Raw genomic sequence first — 24847 nt, 5'->3', positions numbered from 1 at the left:
GCCTTTTCCATGAAGGTGCCCCCGGGCATGACTTAGAGGGTTGTTACGCTCTGAAGCATAGGGTTCGTGAGCTAATTGAAAGTAAGATCTTGTCTTTTAAGGACATGGGACCGAATGTGAAGAGCAATCCTCTTCCTCCCCATGGAGATCCTGCGGTGAACGCCATTGAAGATGCATCTACTATTGTTATGGTTGAGAAGGTGGATGATGTAAAGACTCCTTTGGCAGCATTCCATGCTCGATTGGTGGAAGTTGGCCTGGTTAATGTTGATCACGACAATTGTGAAGAGTGTGCCACACACGCAAAGGGATGTCAGGTGGTACGAGACAACATTCAAAATTTAATGGATAAGGGAGTGCTTCAAATATCCAGTGCTGTGAAGAATGAAGATGTGTTGGTAATTGAACCTTGTTTCAATTTACCTGAACCAGTTGAAATCCCTTACTATCTCAGAAGGGTGGCGCCTGAGAATAGTCATCCGTCGCCTGTGGAAATATGTATGCCCACGCCTTTTCCCTACGAGAGCACCAAGGTCGTGCCTTGGAAATATGAGATTACTGCTGTGGATAAGGTTGTTGAAGGAAGTGCAGACGCTTAAGTGATAGAAGCTGTAAGTGAAGATGTCACAAATATTGCAGGAATGAGCAGAATGACCCGTAGTGGTCGAATCTATACGCCCGAATTCAATATGACTCCTCAAGGGCCGACCAAGGAATCAACAGTTGTAACTCCTGCTAAAGAGCCCGAAGTGGTCCAATCCAAAGATGTTGTTGAATTCTTGAAGTTAATCAAGAGAAGTGACTACAAAGTGGTGGACCAGTTGCATCAAACGCCGTCTAAAATCTCTATTTTGTCTCTGCTATTGAACTCCCAAGCCCATAGGGAGGCTTTGTTGAAGGTGCTTGCTCAAGCTCATGTAACACAAAGCATAACAGTTGACCAATTCGATGGAGTAGTTGCAAACATCACAGCTTGTAATACTTTGAGCTTCAGTGGAGAGGAATTACCTGAGGATGGACAAAATCACAATCGTGCTCTCCATATCTCGGTAAAATGCAAAGATGATGCTTTGGTAAGAGTGTTGGTTGATACCGGATCTTCTCTGAATGTTATGCCAAAAAGAACACTCGCCAAGTTGTCTTATCAAGGACCAGCTATGAAGCCTAGTGCCTTGGTAGTGAAAGCTTTTGATGGTTCCAGGAGAACCGTGATTGGAGAGGTGGAACTGCCCATATTGATTGGCCCTCGTGTATTCCCGATTAATTTCCAAGTCATGGATATTAATCCAGCATATAGCTGCTTGCTGGGACGTCCCTGGATTCATGCTGCAGGGGCAGTTACCTCCACCTTACATCAGAAAATGAAGTTTGTAGTGGACAATCAATTAATCATCATTTCTGGAGAGGAGGACTTTCAGTCACCTTTCATCCTTCAGATACATTGAGGCTGATGAGGACGCTTTGGAAACCTCTTTCCAAGCTCTTGAAATAGCCAATGCCACTTTTGTGGAAATGAAGGACCCTGTTGGGAAAGCTTGTTCATCTTTCGCTTCTCTGAAAAGCGCAAAGTCTAGCATTGAAGGAGGAAACCCTGAAGGTTGGGGTCAGCTTATTGATATTCGTGAGAAGCATGATCGCTTTGGTCTGGGATATGTGCCTTCCGCTGCGAAAGGAGCCCGAGTCCCTACAAAGGACAACACCCGAAGCATCCAGGAAGTATTCCTCAGCACATGATTCATCCATGGAGATCAAGTCAATGCAATTGAAGATAGCACCAAAAATGAAGATGAGCCATGTTTGGTTTACCGGTGTGAGACAGCTTTGAACAACTGGAAGGCGGTTGAGATCCCCGAAATTTTTCCTTTGTCAAAGTAATAATTATTGTCTTTTTCCTTTCAAATCCTTAACTCTGCCCAAGGCTAATGGATCATGTTGTATGGGCCCTTTTCATTTTTCAAATAATCATTATCAATGAATGAAAGGCATTTTGTTAAATTCTTTTTATTCATTTACTTGGCTTTCTCATAAGAAAATGGCAATCTTTTCAAAAACAAAAAATATTATTTCATTTATGCATTTTCTATTTTCACTTTTCTAAAAGAAATCAATCATTCAAACATGCAGAATAAATGATAACCCCGTTGAATCCAATGACTTTACTACCTCTCATAACTTTGACTCCCCTATCTATCAAGCCGAAGAAGAGGGTGAAGAAGATTGTTACATCCCCGACAAATTGGCAAGGCTACTCGAGCACGAGTCCAAAGCCCTTCAGCCACATGAAGAACCGGTGGAAACAATCAACCTTGGCACAGAGGAAGAGAAGAAAGAAGTCAAAATCGGCACCACGCTTGAAGCAAGCATCAGAGAGAGATTGGTCAAGCTGCTACAAGAATATGTGGATGTATTTGCGTGGTCATACCAGGATATGCCAGGTCTAGACACCGACATCGTTGAGCACAAGCTCCCGCTTCAGCCAGAATGCCCGCCAGTAAAACAAAAACTCCGAAGAACAAGACCAGATATGGCTCTGAAGATTCGTGAAGAAGTCAAACGACAATTTGACGCTGGTTTTCTCGCAGTGGCGAAGTACCCACAATGGGTAGCTAATATTGTACCTGTGCCCAAAAAGGATGGAAAGGTGAGGATGTGCGTTGATTATAGGGATCTAAACAGAGCTAGTCCAAAAGACGATTTCCCTCTACCACACATTGATACTTTGGTAGACAACACTGCAAGATTTGTTGTCTTCTCCTTTATGGATGGTTTTTCTGGATACAATCAAATCAAGATGGCTCCAGGTGACATGGAGAAGACCATTTTTATCACCCCTTGGGGCATTTTTTGCTACAGGGTAATGCTTTGGTCTCAAAAATGCCGGGGCAACTTACCAAAGAGCTATGGTCACTCTTTTCCATGATATGATGCACAAGGAGATAGAGGTCTATGTTGACGACATGATCGCCAAATCTCAGAATGAAGAAGATCATATGAGCCATCTGAAGAAGCTGTTTGAACGCCTTAGGAAGTTTAGATTACGATTAAATCCTGCAAAATACACATTTGGTATCCGTTCAGGGAAGTTGCTTGGTTTTATCGTTAGTCAACGAGGAATTGAGGTGGACCCTGACAAGGTCCGAGCTATACAAGAAATGCTTGCTCCACGCACCGAGCGAGAAGTCAGAGGTTTCCTTGGACGTTTGAATTACATCTCAAGGTTTATCTCACACATGACGGCCACGTGTGAGCCTATCTTCAAATTGCTTCGAAAAGACCAAGATGTTGAATGGAATTCTGATTGTCAAAATGCTTTTGAGAAGATCCGTCAATACTTGCAAGAGCCTCCTATTTTAATTCCACCTGTCCCGGGAAAGCCATTAATCATGTATATGACTGTGCTTGAAGGATCAATGGGATGCGTGCTGGGGCAACATGACGAAACTGGTCGGAAAAAACATGTTATTTACTATCTGAGTAAAAAGTTTACCGATTGTGAAAGTCGATATTCACTTTTGGAGAAAACTTGTTGTGCGCTAGCATGGGCCGCTCGTCGTTTAAGGCAGTACATGGTTTGCCATACTACTTTATTTATCTCGAAGATGGATCCAATAAAGTATATCTTGGAGAAACCTGCCTTGACTGGAAGACTTGCCCGTTGGCAGATGCTTTTGTCAGAATACGACATCCAGTACGTAACCCAGAAGGCAATCAAGGGAAGTGTGTTAGCAGAGTATCTTGCTCATCAACTAGTTGAAGACTATCAACCATTGAAGTTTGATTTCCCTGATGAGGATATAATGGTGATAAAAGATTGTGAGACCCCCGACCCAGATGAAGGACCAGAACCAGGATCTCGATGGAAGCTCGCGTTCGATGGTTCTTCCAATTACAGTGGTCATGGTGTGGGGGCTGTTTTGATGAATCCAAATGGTGGCTTTACCCCTTTTACAGCGAGGTTATGCTTTGATTGTACGAATAATGTCACAGAATATGAAGCTTGTATCCTTGGTCTTGAAGCTGCAATTGATCTCCGAATCAAGATCCTTGAGGTGTATGGAGATTCAGCCTTGGTGATCTATCAAGTCAAAGGTGAATGGGAAACTCGCGATGCGAAGCTGATCCCGTATCGCGCTCATGTTATGAAGATGATAGAATACTTCGACGATATCACTTTCCATCACATCCCAAGAGTAGAAAATCAAGTGGCGGACGCTTTGGCAACATTAGCATCAATGTACCAAGTCAGATTCCATAATGAAGCTCCACTTATTCGAATCGAGCGAAGAGATGAGTCTGCCTATTGTCAACTGATTGAAGAAGAAACTGATGGTAAACCATGGTTTCATGACATAAAGCGATATCTTTTAAGTCAAGAGTATCCAGAAGATGCTACATTGTTGGATAAGAAAACTCTGAGGAGGTTATCGTCCAAATTCTTTTTGAGCAATGATGTGCTTTACAAGAGAAACCATGACATGGTTCTGCTCAGATGCGTGGATAGACACGAAGCAGACATGTTAATCAAGGAGATTCATGAAGGATCCTTTGGGACCCATGCCAATGGACATGCCATGGCCAAAAAGATTTTGAGAGCTGGCTATTACTGGTTGACCATGGAGTCTGATTGTTTCAGCTATGCAAGAAAATGTCATAAATGCCAAATTTACGCCGATAAAGTGCATGTACCGCCAACACGACTGAATGTTTTAACATCCCCTTGGCCTTTCTCAATGTGGGGCATCGACATGATTGGTGCTATAGAACCTAAGGCTTCCAATGGTCACCGTTTCATCCTGGTCGCCATCGATTACTTTACTAAATGGGTAGAGGCTGCTTCCTACACCAATGTGACGAGACATGTGGTTGCTCGCTTTATCAAGAAGGAGATTATCTGCCGCTATGGAATCCCCAAGCAAGATCATCACCGACAACGGTTCAAACTTGAACAATAAGACAATGACAGAATTATGTGAGAGTTTCAAGATTGACCACCATAATTCTTCTCCATATCGTCCAAAAATGAATGATGTTGTTGAAGCTGCCAACAAAAATATCAAGAAGATCCTGCAAAAGATGGTGAAAACTTATAAGGATTGGCACGAGATGCTACCCTTTGCTTTGCATGGATACCAGACCTCAGTCCGCACTTCAACAGGGGCAACCCCATTCTCCTTAGTATATGGGATGGACGCAGTCCTCCCAATCGAAGTAGAGATACCTTCCACGAGAATATTGATGGAAGCCAAGCTGGATGAAGCTGAATGGATCCAGAATAACTATGATCAACTTAATCTCATTGATAAGAAGCGAATGACCGCTTTGTGCCATGGACAATTGTACCAGCAACGAATCAAGAAGGCATTTGACAAAAAGGTCCGTCCTCGAGAGTTCAAGGAAGGAGATCTCGTGCTCAAGAAGATCTTGCCAGTACACAAAGATTCACGTGGGAAGTGGACTCCCAACTATGAAGGCCCATACGTTGTAAAGAGAGCGTACTCTGGAGGTGTTCTATTTCTCACAACTATGCATGGCGAAGAGCTCGTTCACCCTGTGAACTCTGATGCAGTCAAAAGATACTATGCCTAACAAACCCCGGTGGACTGAAAACCCGAAAGGGCGGTCTAGGCAAAAGTTAGGGATATAAAAAAAATGGTAGCTCGCTAAGTCGAAAACCTGAAAGGGCGACTTAGGGAAAAAAGAGCGTCCCGGTGGATTGAAAACCCGAAAGGGCGATCCAGGCAAAAATTAGGGACAAACGACATATACTGCATCAGTCTGTCACTGATCAACACAGAAGAGCTAAAAAGGGAAGATCAATCTAGTTACTCCCTTCGGAAGCGAGGTCTCGTGGAGTCATTGTTATTAGGGATAGTAGTAGTCATTGCGATTCAATGTAAACCTTTCCCTATTGCCATTTTCAAATTTGTAACATTCCATGGAGCTACGCCATTTGTGTGCTACCATTCTTGAATAAATACAAGTTTGCATATCAAATTCTATCATTTTCTGATTTTCTTTGTTATGCAAAGTGTCATTTATTTGTTAATAATGAAATTTTGAACCCAAAAAGATTTTTTTCAACATATTGAGAAACACAATTTTGCTTTGACATGTGGAAATATTAAAAGGAAATCTTTCGTCTTTCCCCGCAAGTCTCAAGTTGCAAGACTCCCCTTGGATGATCAACATCTATCTCCAAAGAGCACAAATTTATCATTCTCTGGAAGGATTATTGGGCCAGTTGTAACTGTTCAGCTTGATAGATCCTCCTTTGATGCATTTACTCACTCCTTCGGTTGAGTTATTGGTGTTGAGGATTCAGTACCTCCATAAAGATTTCCCTAACTTCCAGTCTGTATATTGTCAGCATTTGCATTTCATGATCATTCATACATCATGCATATAAGCAAAATCCAAATCATGCATAGCCCAAAGTGCTTCGCGCTCATTTGCATAATCTCAGGTCTCGTTGTTGATTGTATCCCTTGACCTCTGAGACCAGTTGTTACTGGCATCGTCTGTTAAGTCTGGTTGTCACCAGTGTCTTTGACCAAATCCAGTTGTAACTGGTATCCTTTAAGGTCTGGTTGTAACCAACATTTATTTTTAAACCCAATTGTCGTTGGCATCACTGTCAGTCTGTTTGTAAATACATTTGTGATTGATATATGAAGTTTGGTTGTCGCCAACATCATTTCAAGTCCAGTTGTTGCTGGCAAACTCCGTTGTAGCCGATAATTGTTTACTAATGACTTTCATCAAGTCCAATTGTTGTTGGCAAAATCCGTTAAGGAATCTGGTTGTAATCCATTGCTTACGGTCAAAGTCCAATTGTTGTTGGCACGTACAGAGAGTTTGAATACCTTGTCTTTCCTGATGGTTCCGTGAAAGTCATGTATGACTTATCATCTTGAGGAATTTCCATAAGCTTGGAGGTTCTTCGTGTTAGAAAACTCCAACGATGTTCCTTCGTATGTTTTCCAATATTCTCATATCATGTATGAACCTATTGATAAAACTCCCTTTGGTTTTTCCCAAGTGTTGTCAGGTCATGTATGAACCTGCTATTGAGCACTCTTTGAATGGTCAAGTGTTGTCAGGTCATGTATGAACCTGTTGTTGAAAATTCTTTGAATGTTCCTATTTTATCAGGTCATGTATGAACCTGTTGTTGAAAATTCTTTGAATGTTCCTGTTCTATCAGGTCATGTATGAACCTGTTGTTGAAAATTCTTTGAATGTTCCTATTTTATCAGGTCATGTATGAACCTGTTGTTGAAAATTCTTTGAATGTTCCTGTTCTATCAGGTCATGTATGAACCTGTTGTTGAAAATTATTTGAATGTTCCTATTTTATCAGGTCATGTATGAACCTGTTGTTGAAAATTCTTTGAATGTTCCTGTTCTATCAGGTCATGTATGAACTTGTTGTTGAAAATTCGTTGGATGTTCCAGCGTTGTCAGGTCATGTATGAACCCATTGCTGTTGAGCTTTTATTCCAATATTCCCAGGTCATGTCTGAACCTGTTTTTGAAGAATCTTTCCAATGTTATCAAGTCATGTATGAACTTGTTCTGGAAATTTTCTCAAAATGTTCAAGTTTGTTATTAGGTCATGTATGAACCTGTTGATATAATCTTTTTGAATTTTTCTGAGTTTGTTAGGTCATGTCTGAACCTACTGTCAGAACTTCTTAATATTCTCAAGCATTGTCAGGTCATGTATGAACCCGTTGCTGTTGAGCCTTTATTCCAGTATTGTCAGGTCATGTATGAACCTGTTGCTGAACCTTTTGTTCCAACGTTGTCAAGTCATGTATGAACTTGTTGTGGAAATTTTCTCAAAGTATTCAAGTTTGTCATCAAGTCATGTATGAACCTGTTGATATACCCTTTTTGATTTTTCTGAGTTTTGTTAGGTCATGTCTGAACCTGCTGTAAGAAATTCTTGGTATTCCCCAACATTGTCAGGTCATGTATGAACCCGTTGCTGTTGAGCCTTTATTCCAGGTCATGTATGAACCTGTTTTTGAGTTTTTATTCCAGTTTTACCAAGTCATGTATGAACTTGTTGTGGAAATTTTCTCAAAATGTTCAAGTTTGTCATCAGGTCATGTATGAACCTGTTGATATACTTTTTTTGAATTTTTCTGAGTTTGTTAAGTCATGTTTGAACTTGTTGTCAGAACCGTTCTTGTTATTCCAGCATTGTCAAGTCATGTATGAACTTGTTGTGGAAATTTTCTCAAAAAAAAAAGTTTGGGTTTAGTAAGTCATGTGTGAACTTACTACCGAAATCTCTTATATTCTAAGTGTCGTTCATCGAATTTCACTTTGAGTACTCTCTAGTGTGTGTCTGATTCTCCAGCAGGATTATTTTCCTCAGCGAGTTGGTTTTTACCATTTGTCTGTCTCCCTGTGGACCATCAGCATTCCCCACAGATCGGTTTGTCCAGTAGCATCTCATGTTAAGGATTCACTGTGTCCCTAACATATAAATGCAAAAAAAATAAAGAATCATGCACCCATGCATATCATATCATAGCATTTGCATTTTTCAGGGTCAAAATTTGGGTCTCCATGGTATTTAACCATCCCCCACTGCGATCCGATGAAAAGTGCCATTTCATTTTCCTCTGGTGGAGAATGTTTAAATAGGGGCAACTGTCATACCCCGATTTTGGCCCTGAAATTTTTTCCCCATCAATCACTCGTTTTCATTCTTTCTTCATTCACCTTCATATCCTTCATTCATGTTCATGTTTACTATTTCATATTTTTTACGTTTTTCACATTCCAAATTTACATTCATATTTTCTTCATTTACATTGGAAATTTTTTCATTCATATTCAAGAATTTCCACATACTCATTCATAGTTCGATTACTTCGTTCATTCATTCAATCATAATCATCCATGTACATGACATATGAATAACTTATAAAAAAAAACATCTCATCACATGAATACATGAAGTTTCTAAGATGCAAAAAAGGACTCTCTTGAATGATCTGCATATTCTGGACTTGGAAACTATGACTTGGGACAAAATTGATGTCGTTGGAGTGCCTCCTTCCCCAAGGTCTGATCATGCTGTTACTGTACATGCGGAGCGATACTTGCTCATCTTCGGAGGGGGTTCACATGCAACTTGCTACAATGATTTACATGTTCTCGATTTGCAAACTATGGAATGGTCTCGCCCCACACAACAAGGTGAGATACCAACTCCACGTGCAAGATTCTGATATGAACAGGCAGGAGTTGGTCCATCTCAAGCAACTGGTCGCAGATGTAGAGTTTGAGAAATCAAGAATTTCATATCTTCTGCATATGGTTCAAGCATCTTTAAACACAGCAGAATCAGATGCTCTAGTCATGAAATAGAAGATCAGTGCCGGTCTTAAATCTGAAGAAATACACTCTCAGCAGCACAATGAATCGTTTTCCAGTCTCGATCATTTGGAAGCTGAACTTCAGCAACTCAATTCCAAAAATCAGATCAGAATAACACAAATGATGGACCTTTAGTTTCAAGACAGAATATTCAAGAAAAGAGCATGTTTGGACCTACTGCTCATGGTATAAATAGTAGAGTCAATGTGGAAAACTTGTAGCAAATGAATCACGAGCAAAGATTTGTATCAATGCAAGATTTTAACAGGAGACAAGAACTAGCTGGATCTTCAGAGCTATCATCACAAGACAAGATAGTGCAGGTTCCTTCTTCACAGAACATAGCTAGACTAGATCCAACTGAAGAGAAGATTTTTTTTGGCTCAGATGACAGCCTGTGGGATGGATTTGGTACAAATATAAGTGACATTAATATGCTGGATGGTACAGATAGTTCTAGTGGATTTCCATCCCTTTAGAGCGGGAGTTGGAGTGTGCTTCTGTAGTTTGCTGTAGCAGAAACACCTAGTAGTGACATGGGTATCCAGGAGGAGTGGAGTGGTTTTGGTTTTCGGAATATGGGACAGTTATCTGGAAATGAGCAACCTTCAACTACTGATGGCAGCAAACAACAATCAGTTTGGGCTAACAGTAACATGCAAACACCTTCCAATTTAAACTAAAGACCTTTTATTCAGCCCGATGATCATGACAGATTACAGACCGATTCTCAGAGACCAATTCCACAATGGCTTTTGTTTCTATACCGAGGAGCAGCATTTGTTGATTTAAGTCCACATCCCTTTGCGGTTGCCGATGCAGCTTATAGGCTCGTGATAAATGGTGGAATCAACCAGTCAGTATTGGCTCATCAGGTGGTGGAGGAGGGATATGAGTTCTTTGCTATGTGGATGTCGTGGCGATGAATTAGGTATCACCAAGCTTCATGCGCAAGAACAACCTGTTTGCCTTAGAGATTGCTGTGAAAAGAGATGGTGGTTACAACTACTCTTCAACTGATCTAACATCAATTTGGTACCGTCTGAATGTCGAAAATATTGAATGGAATATATATGTTACAGATGTTGGGCAGTGGCAACATTTTAACATGCTCTTTAAGGATTACAGGCGTGCAGGGTGACTCCCAAAGGATGCAAATGGATATCCAAAATGCACTCATGTAGTTTTTGGCCTTGTTCTTGGCGACGATGGAAAACGATTCGAGACTCGCAGCACCGAGACAATTCGATTGGTTGAATTACTTGACGGAGTTAAAAGGCGCTGTCAAGCTTCCCTTCTTGAACGTGATAACGCTAAAGGCTGCACAGAGGAAGAGATTGAGAAAACATCAAATGCAGCAATTATGCATAAATTCACCAACTCTGTCATATGCCATGAAAAGCTTGAACAAAGAAGAAAAAGCTTACCGTAAGTGAATGTCGGTGTTGTCACTACAGCAAACACAATTGTGGCCCTGCAAGAATTAGACCAAATCGAACTCAAGCTGCTACCTTCCAATGCCACTTTCCTGAGCGCCGACCAAATTGCGATGATCAGTTTACATCTTCTGTCCTGTCGCTGGGGATGGATTTACCATCAGTAATTCAAATAATGAATTGATTGGGGATTTGCCCAATGCTCTATCTGATATATATTCTCATGGGATGACATCTGAATTACCGGATAGAATAATTACTGAATTTACAGCAATCGACGACGCTGAGCCGGTTGACGGGGTCATTAAAAATCAGGGCCAAGTTAGTGAATTTGCACCAAATCATGGACATATTGGTGATTTTGTGCCAGCGGAAATGAGTCGAGAAGATCCTCAAGGGGATAGTCAAGTTGTGGTATCTCAGTCTAATGCAGGGGCTAGTAATTTGGCAGCCTTTAATCAAAGTTCATCATTAAGAAGTCCACCAATTTTTGTTGGCCAAGTATTCAAAACCTGAATGCAGTTGCCCACAAGGAAAAATGCGGATGGTGCTTTTCTTGTAAGGATGCAAATGATGACAGATTGCATATACCTTGTTGTCAGTGGATTGCAGACTGATATATTCAAAATCAACTTTCGGGCTGCTTGGATTATAACTGTCATAGTGATAGTCGCTTTTCTTGCAAAGATCATTGCTGTTATTTAGCCAGGTTACAATTGGGACCAGTTCAGAGTCTCAAGGAGGGACAAACGTGGAAAGCAACAATGAACTGCATGAGAAAAGTGGTTCGCCAAAGGACAGTGATACAACACAGAGGGTTGTAAGAAAAACCATTCAAACTTCAAACAGAAAAAAAATCACAAAACAGGTTTGACAGAGCATATTTCTTCACCACTTCAGATTGAAGCTCAGTTAGATGGTCCTAACATGAACAAAACCAATTCTAGAGTGCTTGATGAGTCTCCTGGATTTTCAAACCAAAATGATGTAGCAGAGTCAGGCTGCCAAAGACTGGACAGACTTGAAACTAACTCTCGCACTGTTAAAGGTGCAAAAGTAATTGGGCAAGACAATGAAGCATATGGATTTGTTCTACAACCCCTAAGATGGTCGAAGGGATCTCAAAATATTTGCAGTGATCAAGATCTTCCTGCTTCAAACCAGTCATTAAGAATTCTCAAATCTAGTTGATGCCGGTGTCTTCAATTCCACTGGACAATTAGACGAACTCATAAGTGAGCTTCTTTTGTTTACCAGATCTGTTGTAGCAATGAAGTCTGTTGAAGTTTTGACCTGTTAACAAAGGGTTTCTCGATCACCAAAGTTTTGCTAGATATTGGTGGGAAATTCTGTTCAAACTCATATGCAAACCACTGGGTTGAATTGATTGACATCTATTCTCAGGTTGTAACTTCCACAAATGATGCATCAGGAAGAGTTCTGTATGAGCCTAGTGCTTGCATTACAGTCATGTTGTCTAAGTTGCTCAGGTGCTTAAATCATCTCAAATTTCAAGCTTTGAGACACTGAACGAATCAGCTAACAGAATTATAGAGCATGCGGAAACATTTGTTTTAATTGACCGTTTGTTCTCGTGCTTAGCGACTTCAGGTTCAGGTCTTATTGCAGGTTCTTCCAATATGCTACAGGCTGCTTCTGAAGCATGCATGGCTGCGTGGTCGTTGATTAATATTCTGGATGTCCTTTTTAACAGAAATAGTGCCATTTTGTTTCCCATCAGTGCATTGCGGAGGACATAAATTATGGATCACCGACAAGATCCCTTGTTAGATGAAGAATCAACAAAAAAATGGCTGATGTAATCACAAGAGCATCCCTGAGATCCGAAGTTGTTCAGGTTTCCGTGTATTATTGTTTTCACCAACGGATTGAGTCTGCAATGATTTATGGTCTTCGGCTTTTGTCAAGTTCCTCTCTCAGCAAAAATGCACCCAGATTGCAACCATGCTTCGGATTATACACACCTCCTTCCTGCAAGCATCAAATAATACATATCATATTCAAGTGAATTCGCAGCAGTGAATAGCTTTTTACCGGCGGTAAAAATCCACAAATAAAAGGGAATCAAAATATTTCCAGGAGAAGGTACAAGGTACAAGTTACCTTTTTCAGAGCAAGCACCAAAATGGGATAGACAAACTGGCAGCACCAAAAGCACTTCCAAGTTCGACACCCCTTTGGTCTCAGAGGCCAATTCAAAAGACTCTTGCAATATGACTATAAAAGGGATGCCATTGTTCAAGAGCTGAGAAAAAAAACCCTAATTTTGAAGAGGATTGACGGCTACCATTCAGAAAAGAAAAGGAGAGAATTGAAGGCAACGCTTACTCACATTTGTCGGTCGAGCTCGCCGCAACCGGTTAGTTTCCTTTCCGAGCTTTATTTCCATGTTTCGATTATGCTTTGAACTTCATGTTTGATTTAGCAACACCGCTGCCTGTTTGATTGTGATGTTAACTTGCTGTTAAGACTTTGATTTTCAAAATGGAAAGAAGACTGAGCTTGGTCATCGTCGTTACTGTTTTCATCATGAGCTTTGTTTATTCGTAGTTACTGTTTTCAACTTTGTGTTTTATTTAAAAGGTTTGGTGCGTCGTTTGTTATATTATGTATTAGTGTTTGAAACTATATGACAAGGATGTTTATCTGGTTGAGTTGGTAAAGAGGTGCTTTGCTAAACTCTAGGTTCTGGGTTTAATCCCTGGTTTTCAACATTTCTCATTTTTAACATACTTTCTATTTTTTTACTAGTTTTCATTATTATTACCATTTTTTTATTATTTTAAACATTTTATTTATTTATTTATTTTTTCTCCTTTTTTACACTTGTTGATTTTAATGTTAAACATCGATTTTTAATTTATGGATTTGACAATTTTCTTGTTATTTATCCATGATTATTTTTATCGATATATTGATAGTATTTCGCCGCGTTTCGATTAATCGCATATGACATTTCAATTGTTGTCAATATGTGCAAACCGGCTTTGAGCACATTATTTAGGTTTTGTGTGTTCCTCAATGTCCATCCGTATAAATCTCGATTTTACCCTTTTTTCGATTTAATTTTTAAGTGTCTTGTAAATATAACTTGTTGTGTTATTTTCACATGGCTTACTCTTGGGCCTTCTTACAATGAGACAGTTCTCTTGCACTTACACTCATTCATTGCATTATTTGTTGTTTGGGCCCGATTTAATTATTCCAGTATTTTGAATCCCCATTTGACAAAATGTACCCCACTCCCCGATGTGTAATAATTTTACTGTTTTATTTCTTTGACTGTTTAGTTAGCTACTAACACAAGAATAAAATCAACAATTTCCAAAAGATCAAAAATAAGACTCGATCCAACGTCGAGTATTTTCTCAATAAACAAATCAATCCATTTCTTTTTCCCATTCTATTTCATTTCTTTCAAACTTTCATCAAACGCTTGATTCAACGTCAAACCATTTTTCCTAATAAAAACTCAAAAAATATTAATTCATAGTCAAGACCTTTTCAATAAAGATGGAAGTGGAACGTGGTGTATACCGCGCACTCCTGAGACTAGGATTCGAGATGTATATCTCGCCAATCCTAGCCCTCGCCATCATCCAAATTTATCCACTTTGTTTTCTCTCAAACACTCATTCAAATTTCTCTTAAACGTCCATCAATACTTGATCTAGGGTCAAGTCATTTTCACAAAAAACTCAAAAATACTTAATTCCATTATTAAACACTTTTCAATAAAGATGGAAATGGAACATGGTGTATACCGTGCACTCCTGAGATTAAGATTCGAGACGTATGTCTCGCCTATCTTAGCTCTCGCCATCATTTAAAATTGTCAATGCGGTTTCTTCAAACCCTTTCTCAATCAAACCTCGAAAACACTTAATGCTTATTAAACATTTTTGCAAGTAAGATGGAAATGGAACGTGGTGTATACCACGCACTCCTGAGACTAGGATTCGAGATGTATATCTCGCTCATCCAAGTTCTCGCCATTATTCAAAACACATCAAACCAATCAATTTCTTTTTCTCGCCGCCGTGCGATTAACCCCTCAAACCTTTTTTCAAACGAAAGGTACTTTGTTTCAAAATAATGCAAGGCAATGTTTTTCCACTTGTTTTGGGTAGTCCAACAATGTTTTTGTCGATTTGACACAAAGTAGCTTTCGCTAAAATCGACCAACCAACAAACATTTTTTCTATCCAGAACTACGTAAGCCTTGATTTCTCTTTTGAGATACGTAGGAGCAGGATTCGTTAATCTTGTCAGGCCCACTAATAAAAAACTTAGGTTTAGTCCTTCGTCAAAAATCCAAAAATATTCTCCTCTCTTCTATTCTTTCCCACTTAATAACTTGAAAAACCTAACATTTTAAACTAACATTAACGCGCACAACCGGCCTAATGGTTCCCGTTGAGTACAACGGACGTGAGGGGTGCTAATACTTTCCCCTTGCGTAATCGACTCCCGAACCCTGATTTGATTGCGACGACCAATAATCATTGTCGTTTTGTCTTGGGTTTTATCGATATTTCTCCTTTCCTTTTTAGGAATAAATAAAGTTCGGTGGCGACTCTGTTCAGTCCATCATTGTGAGCGTGCGATTGCGCTTCGCTTAGGTCGTATTCCCATTTTTTCTATGAGGTACGACAATAAGCCTTGGCAGAAAGATCTTATTAGGGAATCATTGATATACATTGAGTTGAAGCTCGCCACATTCTTACGAAAAGCGACCATGCTTCCGTGTGAAATCTCCATAAGTGTTTTGTCGATCATGTGTAAGAAGATACCAAGTAACATTGTTATCCCTACTTTCTTCATTATCAAAGCTACTATAACTATTGTCATAGCTTTCGAACATCTTCATTTTAATAAAACTCCAATTTACTTTTCCATATATTCTTCTAGAACTTTCAACTCAACGCCACCATAACTCACACTTTTTCTCATGAGTATTAAGCTTGAATATATTACTACTTTCATCATAATCCCTAATGAATACCATCTTAGAAACACAAAATAAAAAGATAAAGAAGGGAAGAATGATGTACCCGTAGTTAGGCTTTGTGAATGATTAATGAGATTGAGTTTGCGATGAAGACAAGAATAATGAAATACGGGTTTTACAAAGAGTGGGAGCTATTATGGAAGAAAGCGTTAAAAGAAAGAGACAAATGTTCTAATATTTATACACTCATAGACTTACCCATCCAACTTAGAAGTGATCATTAGCATGACAGAGCATCAACGAGTCCCATTCCAAGCATGAAAATTAATGGATGACCCGAATTAATCAACCATTCCCAATATAAAATTAATCATCACAACCTTAAAAAGGAAGTTAAAAAGATTTTCTAAATTTTTTCATTAAAAAGTTGAACACTCTCACTTAAATTAAATGATTAAATTAGTAATGTCATTAGTAACATGACGATAACAACCTTTATAACTATCCTTTTTCTAGATCACCCAGTCTCTACAAGCATCATGCTTGAGCGACTATGAACTATCAAATATTCTATAAAACACCCTACTCATACACGTCCCATGCTTAAAGAAATATAAACTATCAAATATTCTCTAAATCATTTCGCCCATATAGACCTCGTCATTCAGGGATTGTGAACTATTAAATATTCTCTAAATCACTTCGCCCCTACAGACCTCGTGCTTGAGGGGTTATGTATCAATATGTTCCTAATGGACCAAACTTGTCTAGAATCAACATGACCTGACTCATCCCCTGTGTTTGAATCAACGTGGGTGTGGCAAATCCGACCTAGAGTTGGATCGACTAACCCATCACAATCTTATGAATGGGCGAAGTCACCAAACTATAAATCAACTCAACTCTAAAGGAAATGAGTTGACACAACCATGAGTCATGCAACTGTTTATCAAATATTATGAGACACAATCCTAAACAAATGAACATGATAATAATGACACGAAGATGTAACTGCCATAATGGTTATAAACAACCATAACAATAAAACCATAAATATATATCGTGCGGTCAACTTTCAGACAAGGGAGGAACATGATACAAAAAGGCAATAATTATATAACAAAAACTCTCTAAAACTAGAGGAGACTAAAATGATTATAAATAGGTTTACCGTGGTGACAAAATATGACTTATTTAGTATTAAATGAGATTTACTTGTCCATACACATACACTGTCACATATATTATACTGTTTTTTCAAATATAAAAACGAATAAACCAATTAGAAATTGTGTACAATCTCTACCGTATTGAATTCCCCTAGCATTTGAATGTGTTCGGGTTTAAAAAACCCGAACTAACCAGGAGCTTCGGTTACTCGCATCTTGACCCGGTTGCCCAAACCCCAAAAACCCTCTCTTACACTCTCACACTTCACGCTACTCGTTACTCCCTCCCTGCCATGGCGTCACTGAAGCTTCTCCTCTCTCAAGCTCGCCGCCACTGCTTCACCAATCACCCTTCTCATGTCCACTCTCCCCTTTCTCATTCCTTCTTCTCTCAAACAAGATCCTTTTCTTCATCCGAATCAAACCCTTCAACCACACCCTTCGAACCCATTCCAATCCAACCCGTTTCCTACCCCGTTAAACCCCAAGACCCACCTCCACCGGAGCCCCAATCTTCCTCCGATGCCCCATCCCTCAGTCAACCTTCCCCACCTCCTCCTAAATCAGCGGACGGTCCCGAACCACCACGGGCATGGACGCGCGAAGATATTCGCTACGTGAAGGACGCCCCGTCGATTACTCCGGTGTCTTACCCTGTTCGGGTAGCTCCACTCCCGGACGATAAGGGTCCAGCTGAAAATGACGAAATGGAGAAGGAGAGGAGGAGAATTGAGGCAGAGGATCAGCTGAGGAAGAAGATGCTTAAAGCTTCGGAAGATGAAAAGTTGAAGGTGCCTTTTCCTTTGTTGATAAAGCCCAAGCAGAAGGAGAAACCACCTCTCTTTGATTTGTCTGAGGCCATTCGCCAAGTTAAGGTTAGACAAGAGAATATTATTCTACTCATTTCAAATTTGCTTTCTTTCTTTCATTTTCTACTTAATTAATTCAGCGGGGATTGGGTTTTGTCACTCAAACTTAGCATTAGGTTGTTGCAAACAACATGTGCCTAACTCATTGGTGATTGGGAAATTGTTTGTGAAAAAAGGAGTCTTGGTAACCCAATAAAAAAGGCATACTAAAACTTTGTACAATTTATTTGGATGATTTTTCTAATTTGTGGTTATGGTTACATTGCGAACTTATGAAAACCAATGTGGCCATTGCGGTTGCAATTGCGGTTGTGATGCTGTTGGAAAGACATCTGAAACCTTTATAATGTGGTTGCAGACTGTTGAAATTTCCGTCTTCATTGCGGTCCGCCCCTAATCGCCTAATTGCGGCATTTGGCTTGCCTTCATTGCAACCTCCAACACCTTCATTGTGTTGGGTTTGAAGGGGTGAATTTAGTGTCACATTGCTTAGAGATATGACATGTGTCTTGTTTATAAAGTGGGACAATTCTTACCTTACAAGCCAGTAACACCTTCACTCTGTTGGGTTTGAAGGGGTGAATTTAGTGTCATATTGCTTAGAGATATGACATGTGTCTTGTGTATAAAATGGGACAATTCTTACCTTACAAGCCAGTTTTATAGGAATGAGTTAGGCCCAACCCACACATTCTAAGATGGTATCAGAGCCTATCCTAGATCACTTGTTGCAACGGCCCACCTTTAGTCGTGTAATTGCGGCATTTGACTTGCCTTCATTGCAGCCTCCAACACCTTTATTGTCTTGGGTTCCAACATCTTTATTGTGTTGGGTTTGAAGGGGTGAATTTAGTCTCATATTGCTTAGAGATATGGCCTGTGTTGTGTTTAAAAGTGGGACAATCCTTACCTTACAAGCCGGTTTTGTAGAGATGAATAAGGGCAAACCCAAACGTTCTAAGACAAACCATGATTCATAACTTTGTGTCTGTCTCGGGAACTTTCAACAAGTACTAATAGGAAAATAAATGCTGAAATAATTTTACAATGTCCATGTCTTTTTAAAATGATTATGTACCTTAACTTATTCAGATGCTTTTTCGCCTAACTTGTCGATAAACTCCTACAAATTTTCAAGAGCTTATTTTGTAAATTAGGAGCTGAATACATCACTGAGTTGAAAAGTATCTAAAAGGTTGAAGTTTGTTCAAACTTGCCCCTAAGAGCTATTGCTTTTGTGAAAGAAAGTGTATGTTGTTATTTTCAGACTTCGTAAAAACACATGTTTTGATATTATGTTAAAAGGTTGAACCTTAGTTGGTTATGTATGCTGTCCATAATATACAATGCCTTGTAAATTTTAAGGACTGAAAATGAATCCAGCAAATCTTCCTGAAAAGAAATACCTATTGCACAATGAAGTTCTAAAAATTGCAGTCACAAGTTGAAGATATACTGATGCAAAACTAATGTTCTTTTTTGTTTAGCAAACCAATTTAGAGAGTATAAAAGTTAACATCCTGTTTTTCCCTCTGATTCTGTGTATGTGCACTCTCATACATATGAACATTTTTGCATGTATGTGTAGGTATTATATATTCTGTGCTACTGTTATTGATGTACTCTGAGACAGTTTCTCTCTGTTGCACTTTGAAGTTTGGATTTCAAATATTCATTGTTTATAACAAATCTATTGGCTGATCCCATACAATCCTGCACATGTAAGATTTTCTCTATGACAAATTATTCTAAATTAATGAAGTTTTAGGATTTAGGATATAGCTAAAAGTCACAAACAAAGAGACATTTCAAAAATGTTTGTGTGTGTGTACTGTATTCTTGATTGATTAAGATATTGGTCTGTTTCCAAATGTTTTTTGTGATTTATATACTTTCATCCATTCCCTTACTTATGTCTAAGTTTTGGTGCCATGGATTGGGTTAGGGATACTGGACACAATTACATCGTTCCTGTTTTACCTGCAATGTTCCATTGTTTACTGTATCATTTAATATAATTATATATTGTTCAGGCCAATGCCAAGGCAAAGTTTGACGAAACTGTTGAAGCACATATAAAACTGGGCATCGATTCCAAGCGAACAGAACTGGTATGTTTCAAGATACTTCTTTTTCTTTTTTATTGTTTTTCTTGTGTTTGTGTTTTTTTTTGTGAGCTAGGGTGATTCTATGAGTACCATGTAAATTTTAAATTTGACTTGTTGACTTAAGTTCTTTAGGTTTGGCATATTCAATGAACTACATCCTATCTTCATTGATACTCTCAAAACTTGAGAGTCATATGCCCTTTGAAGACTAACATCTAGTAGTTATTGCAAATAACTAAAGAAGTAGGTTCTCATCTATATAGCCATGTGCTAGAATATTGTTCTCTGTCTATGAGGACTTTGAATTATTCCATCTGAATCACCTACCCTGTATCTGCAAGTATACTTTGAATTATTAGCCTTTCTAAGGACATGTTTTTGATAAATATCTTTTAGTGATGATATAGCTTTTTCAAATATGCTAAATATGGCATACTGGTAGTTCTGTTATTATTTTGTTGAATGATTATTTACTCAACAAAACAAATAGGATCTTAAAAATTATCATTATGTCTCTTCTGTAGACTTTCTGGTCTTGCACATACAATATCACTGTTATATTCGGTTTTCTGTTTTTATTAAGTTTTTGGATAAAAAGTATTATGTTCTTCTTTCTCAATCCTTTATTTTAGAAGTTAACTGTATTAACTCTGGCAGGCAGTTCGTGGTACTGTGATTTTGCCTCATGGTGCTCCTAAGGTAACTTATGAATGTTAAGCAATTGATATATCATATAAAGGTAGTTTTGTCATCTAATTATCCATACTTCCCAGGCCGTCAGTGTGGCTGTTTTTGCAGAAGGGGCGGAGGCAGAAGAAGCAAAAGCTGCAGGAGCTGATATAGTTGGTGGTAAAGAGCTTATTGAGGAGATTGCTAGTAATGAACTGATCTCTTTCTCCGAGCAATTTAGTTAATCATGCCGATAGCTTTTTCCACTTCTAAATTTATGGAGACAATGTGCAGATGCATATTGTCTCTTGTTGGTTCTAAGCTTGCTTTTCTCAGCGACATTCTTCTCCCTTTTATATCTGAATGCTCGATTTGTGGTTTATGCTAGCGTAACTGTACATTTTTCTGTTGTGCTCTGTTTGTCCTTATGTCTAAATTATAATAGTATATGCTGTTTTAGTTAAACGCATGACATTACTTTTTTTCATCACTTCATGATAAGAAACATTTCAAGTGTCACTCAATAGTGTAGTGAGGTTATACTATGTAGAATATGTACAGTGTTATTCATATCTAATAGTATTTATACTATTACAGGTGGTAGTAATAAGCTCAAAGTTGACAAGTGCTTCTCCACCCCTGGAATGGCACCTCATCTTGGAAAGGTATATTGGATTCGAATCCTCTTTTTCTTGTACAATCATCTAAATTAGCAGTTTCTTCCTCTAAAGCTTATATGAACTGATATGCAGATAGCACAATATCTTAGAAAGCGCAGACTGATGCCGGACAAGAAAGTTAGTTTCTCAATGTTGACATTTTATATTCTTTTTGAAGTGTAGGGTACATGTGTTGTATTGTATTGTATTTAACTCTTATTTGGTTCTATTACTTACTATGTTTTGCAGCTAGGTACTCTGACTAGTGATATTGCTGGGCAGTTAAAAGAGCTAAGACAGGGACGTATTGAGTTTAAAATGGAAAGTAAATCAATTTTGCATGCGGGAGTTGGAAAGGTAATATTGTGTTTCCTTCAACTCGTTATACATTTCTTAATAAAAGTAATAAGTGTTTTGGGTGAGATATTCTCATGTGCTTACTTACCATAATATCCACAGGTAAGCTACAAAGAAGAGTCTTTACGGGAGAATATTGGTGCATTTATGAATGCTGTATTGCAAGCAAAGCCTGCTGGCTTAAAAAAGAGTAAGTAGTATACAAACTCTTATGCTGTTCTCCACCCCTTCCCTTTGTTCCTTGGAGAAAAGTAAAGATGAAATGTCAGAACTGTTACAGGCCTCTCCCTTCCAAAGGGAAATCATAGTGTTGTAGACATGTTTCCCTAGTACATAAGTGTGTGAAAAAAAGCAGATATCTGCCAATAGTTGCTTACAAGTGTCTGAGGCCTTGTTTATATAGTTTCTCAATCTGGATTATAAAATAACTAAGCATGTGTGAAATCCAGGTCCAAACCTTTATGACTCATAAACTTAGAGTTAACATTATAAAGACTTCAATTGGGATCTTTATACTCTCAAAGTTTCAATATTTTGTATTACAGAATTCAGCTATTTAAGCTCCGTATATGTGGTTATGTTTATGGTCTCTTAATTTAATGTAGGATTTGACTTGGTTTCCTGTGAAACATTGATGTTATGGTTGTTCTTTCTCTTCATTTTCCATCCTTTTCTCACTTTATAACCTAAAGAATTTCAAACATAACGAGAAAAGAAAAGAGTCTGCTATTTGATTATATAGCACACAAGAGAAGACAGAATATACTGTCACCATAAGTCTGATAATGTGAGAGAAAGCATTTGAATATTTTAATAAACCACCTTTAACTTATCCTACAATGATTAGGTATGTACAGCAACCTAATTCTATAAAGATTAGCACCAAAACATACTGCTATTAGACCTCCAAGAAGCTTAGACACAAAACCAGGTCCAATAACTCCTAGGTATCATAAAACCGGGCTTATATTCAAGATACTACTAGGAAATAGAAATATCAGTAAAATTCCACCAGGTCTGAAAAATAAAAGTTGAATAAAAATCTTAGAATTGCCAGTGAAAATAATAATAAGGATTTATTGAGGTTATATGGAATAATAAAACAGTAAAAAAATGATGCCAAAATGATGACATGGTGCCTTCTCGATGCTGGTGTAATGTGATCTCCCATTTTGTATGCTGAGAATATTTCTATCATCTTACACTTGCTTTTTGTTGTCCAGCTTCCAAATATGCTGGGTATGTGCTGTCAGTCCATATATGCAGCACGGTAAGCTCTTGCATCACATTCTGTTTTTTTTATATATCTTTTTCTAATGCTCAGTTTGTGTAATTTGTCTGACACCAATAAATTTGATTACATTATATAATTTGATTTTTTTTTTCAAATCATTATCGATGTTGATGTGTGTCAGTGTTGTGTCTGTGCTTCATACGCACGTCTGGAAACAAGAATGCAGTAATGGAATTTGAATTTTGAAAAGGATGGAACGTCTGCCAAACATTTTGCTGGTTATAATTATTGTGAAATGTGGTTATATTCATGGGTAGGGTTTTATGGAGTGGAAAACAATGTTTAGCCATCAATATATAGTCCACAATGAAAGATAAAAGGAAGACATAAAAAGGAAGACGCCGTTATTAATGCCTTTCTGTGGAACATTATAATTTGTGATTTGTTTATTGCTTAGTGCTTATAGGTTATATGGCATGTTTGGTACTGAAATTTCAAGTATATTTTAGCCTTTTGTATATCTGTAGATGAATATAAATGATCAATATGAAGATGCACGTATTGGTATTTACCCAAATATAGCATATGATAGACATATCATTGTCAGTCGACACAACCACACAACTTGACATGTGAAGAAATGCCATTAATTTGCTAGTGTGTCATTATCTGCGGTGATTGATGAGCAATGTCACATTCTTCTACATCTGTTCTTTGTTTCAAGTTATTCATTGAAATTGTATTGATGCAGATTGGCCCAGGGATACCTGTATCAATTCAATCATTATCCAAAGCAGCAGATAACTATAAGAAAGCGCATGTGGTATGAATCATGTGAATAGGGGGCAGTGGCAGGCTTCCAACATGAAGCTGAATTTTGATGATTTGTATGTTGCCGTAGTTTTTTTGTTCATTACCATTGATTTTCTAAAGTTTGTTCTGTGATATAGGTGGCAATAAGTAATTAGAATGTTTAACTTTTTTTTTTGTATGGGATTTTTCTTGTGCTTCACGGTCTTCCTTGCAACACTGAAACATATGGCATACTAAACTTATTCTTTGTAATACTAAGCTAACCACTTCATTTTCTGGACTTAGTGGTTTATTTGTTTATCTTTAAACCATGCTGTACTGATGTCCTGCAAACAGATTTTACATGACAATTATTCAATTATATATCATGATTTTTTTTTTATTATAGAAGAAAAACCTACCAAGTGAATTTACAACATTTGAAATTTCATCCAAAGCTTTGTTTCATGCGCAGTGGTTTTCACGATCACATCTCCTTGTAATATAATAAACCACAAATGTTGCAATTTGATACTAAGTTTGATACACAGTAATGATGCACCTTCGTTAGGAATGGCAATTCCGTCAGCATCGTGTGTCTGAATGGTAGTGGCTGTGGCTCTTGGGGATTTTCCCCTCACTTGCGAGACTACTTAGAAAGTGAAATGCAAGAAGTTGTGAGCTCAGTAGGCTTAAACGCCAAAGAAAGAACATAGAGAAGAATCATGAAGGACAGGTACTTATTCAATGATTATTTTTCCGAGGCATCAATGTACACAAATGATTTTTTTGTCACAGACATTGAATGTATAAACATGTATGCATAAACATGGATTCCTTCTTGGTCAACATGATGAGTATTTTCCGCATAAGGTTGATGCCACTTGTAAATAAAATCTCTTTATGTTACAAAAATGCACTATAGGTATTCATATGTTGGCATATGGAATATTTGTTGATAGTGTGGATGACTATTTGAGAATAAGTGAAACTACGACACTAAAATGTGTTGATAAATTTATAAAGAGTGTGATAAGTGTATTTAGGCCATAATATTTGTGAAAATCAGTCATTGAAAGCATTAAATGCCTGCGGCCGATGGGGGAGACACGTGATTTAGGAATTTTATAAGAAAGACCTGTAGTGTGGCTTAGGTTGGTGTAGATATGTGAAGCTTTAGTGGTAC

At 38.3% G+C, this 24847-nt stretch overlaps 1 protein-coding gene across 1 annotated transcript; it reads left to right on the top strand.

Moving 5' to 3' along the window:
• Positions 1 to 17102: 17102 nt before the first annotated feature.
• LOC127107440 (uncharacterized) lies at positions 17103 to 23966 on the top strand. Its single transcript, XM_051044723.1, has 10 exons — positions 17103 to 17848; positions 19876 to 19953; positions 20608 to 20649; positions 20724 to 20826; positions 21217 to 21284; positions 21372 to 21416; positions 21528 to 21635; positions 21738 to 21825; positions 22859 to 22905; positions 23621 to 23966. Exons 1-10 carry the CDS (start codon positions 17267 to 17269, stop codon positions 23696 to 23698), a joined length of 1239 nt encoding a protein of 412 aa, XP_050900680.1. The 5' UTR covers positions 17103 to 17266; the 3' UTR covers positions 23699 to 23966.
• Positions 23967 to 24847: the final 881 nt, after the last annotated feature.

This window comes from Lathyrus oleraceus, chromosome 7, assembly GCF_024323335.1.
Source record: "Lathyrus oleraceus cultivar Zhongwan6 chromosome 7, CAAS_Psat_ZW6_1.0, whole genome shotgun sequence".
In the NCBI taxonomy this organism is placed as follows: Eukaryota; Viridiplantae; Streptophyta; class Magnoliopsida; order Fabales; family Fabaceae; genus Lathyrus; species Lathyrus oleraceus.
This window is presented reverse-complemented; position numbering and strand designations above follow the sequence as displayed.

Coding starts and splice junctions, on each gene's coding strand:
- LOC127107440 (XM_051044723.1), top strand. CDS start 17,267: ATGGCGTCACTGAAGCTTCTCCTCTCTCAAGCTCGCCGCCACTGCTTC. Junction 21,285..21,371: donor TGGCACCTCATCTTGGAAAG/GTATATTGGATT, acceptor ACTGATATGCAG/ATAGCACAATATCTTAGAAA. Junction 22,906..23,620: donor CAGTCCATATATGCAGCACG/GTAAGCTCTTGC, acceptor GTATTGATGCAG/ATTGGCCCAGGGATACCTGT.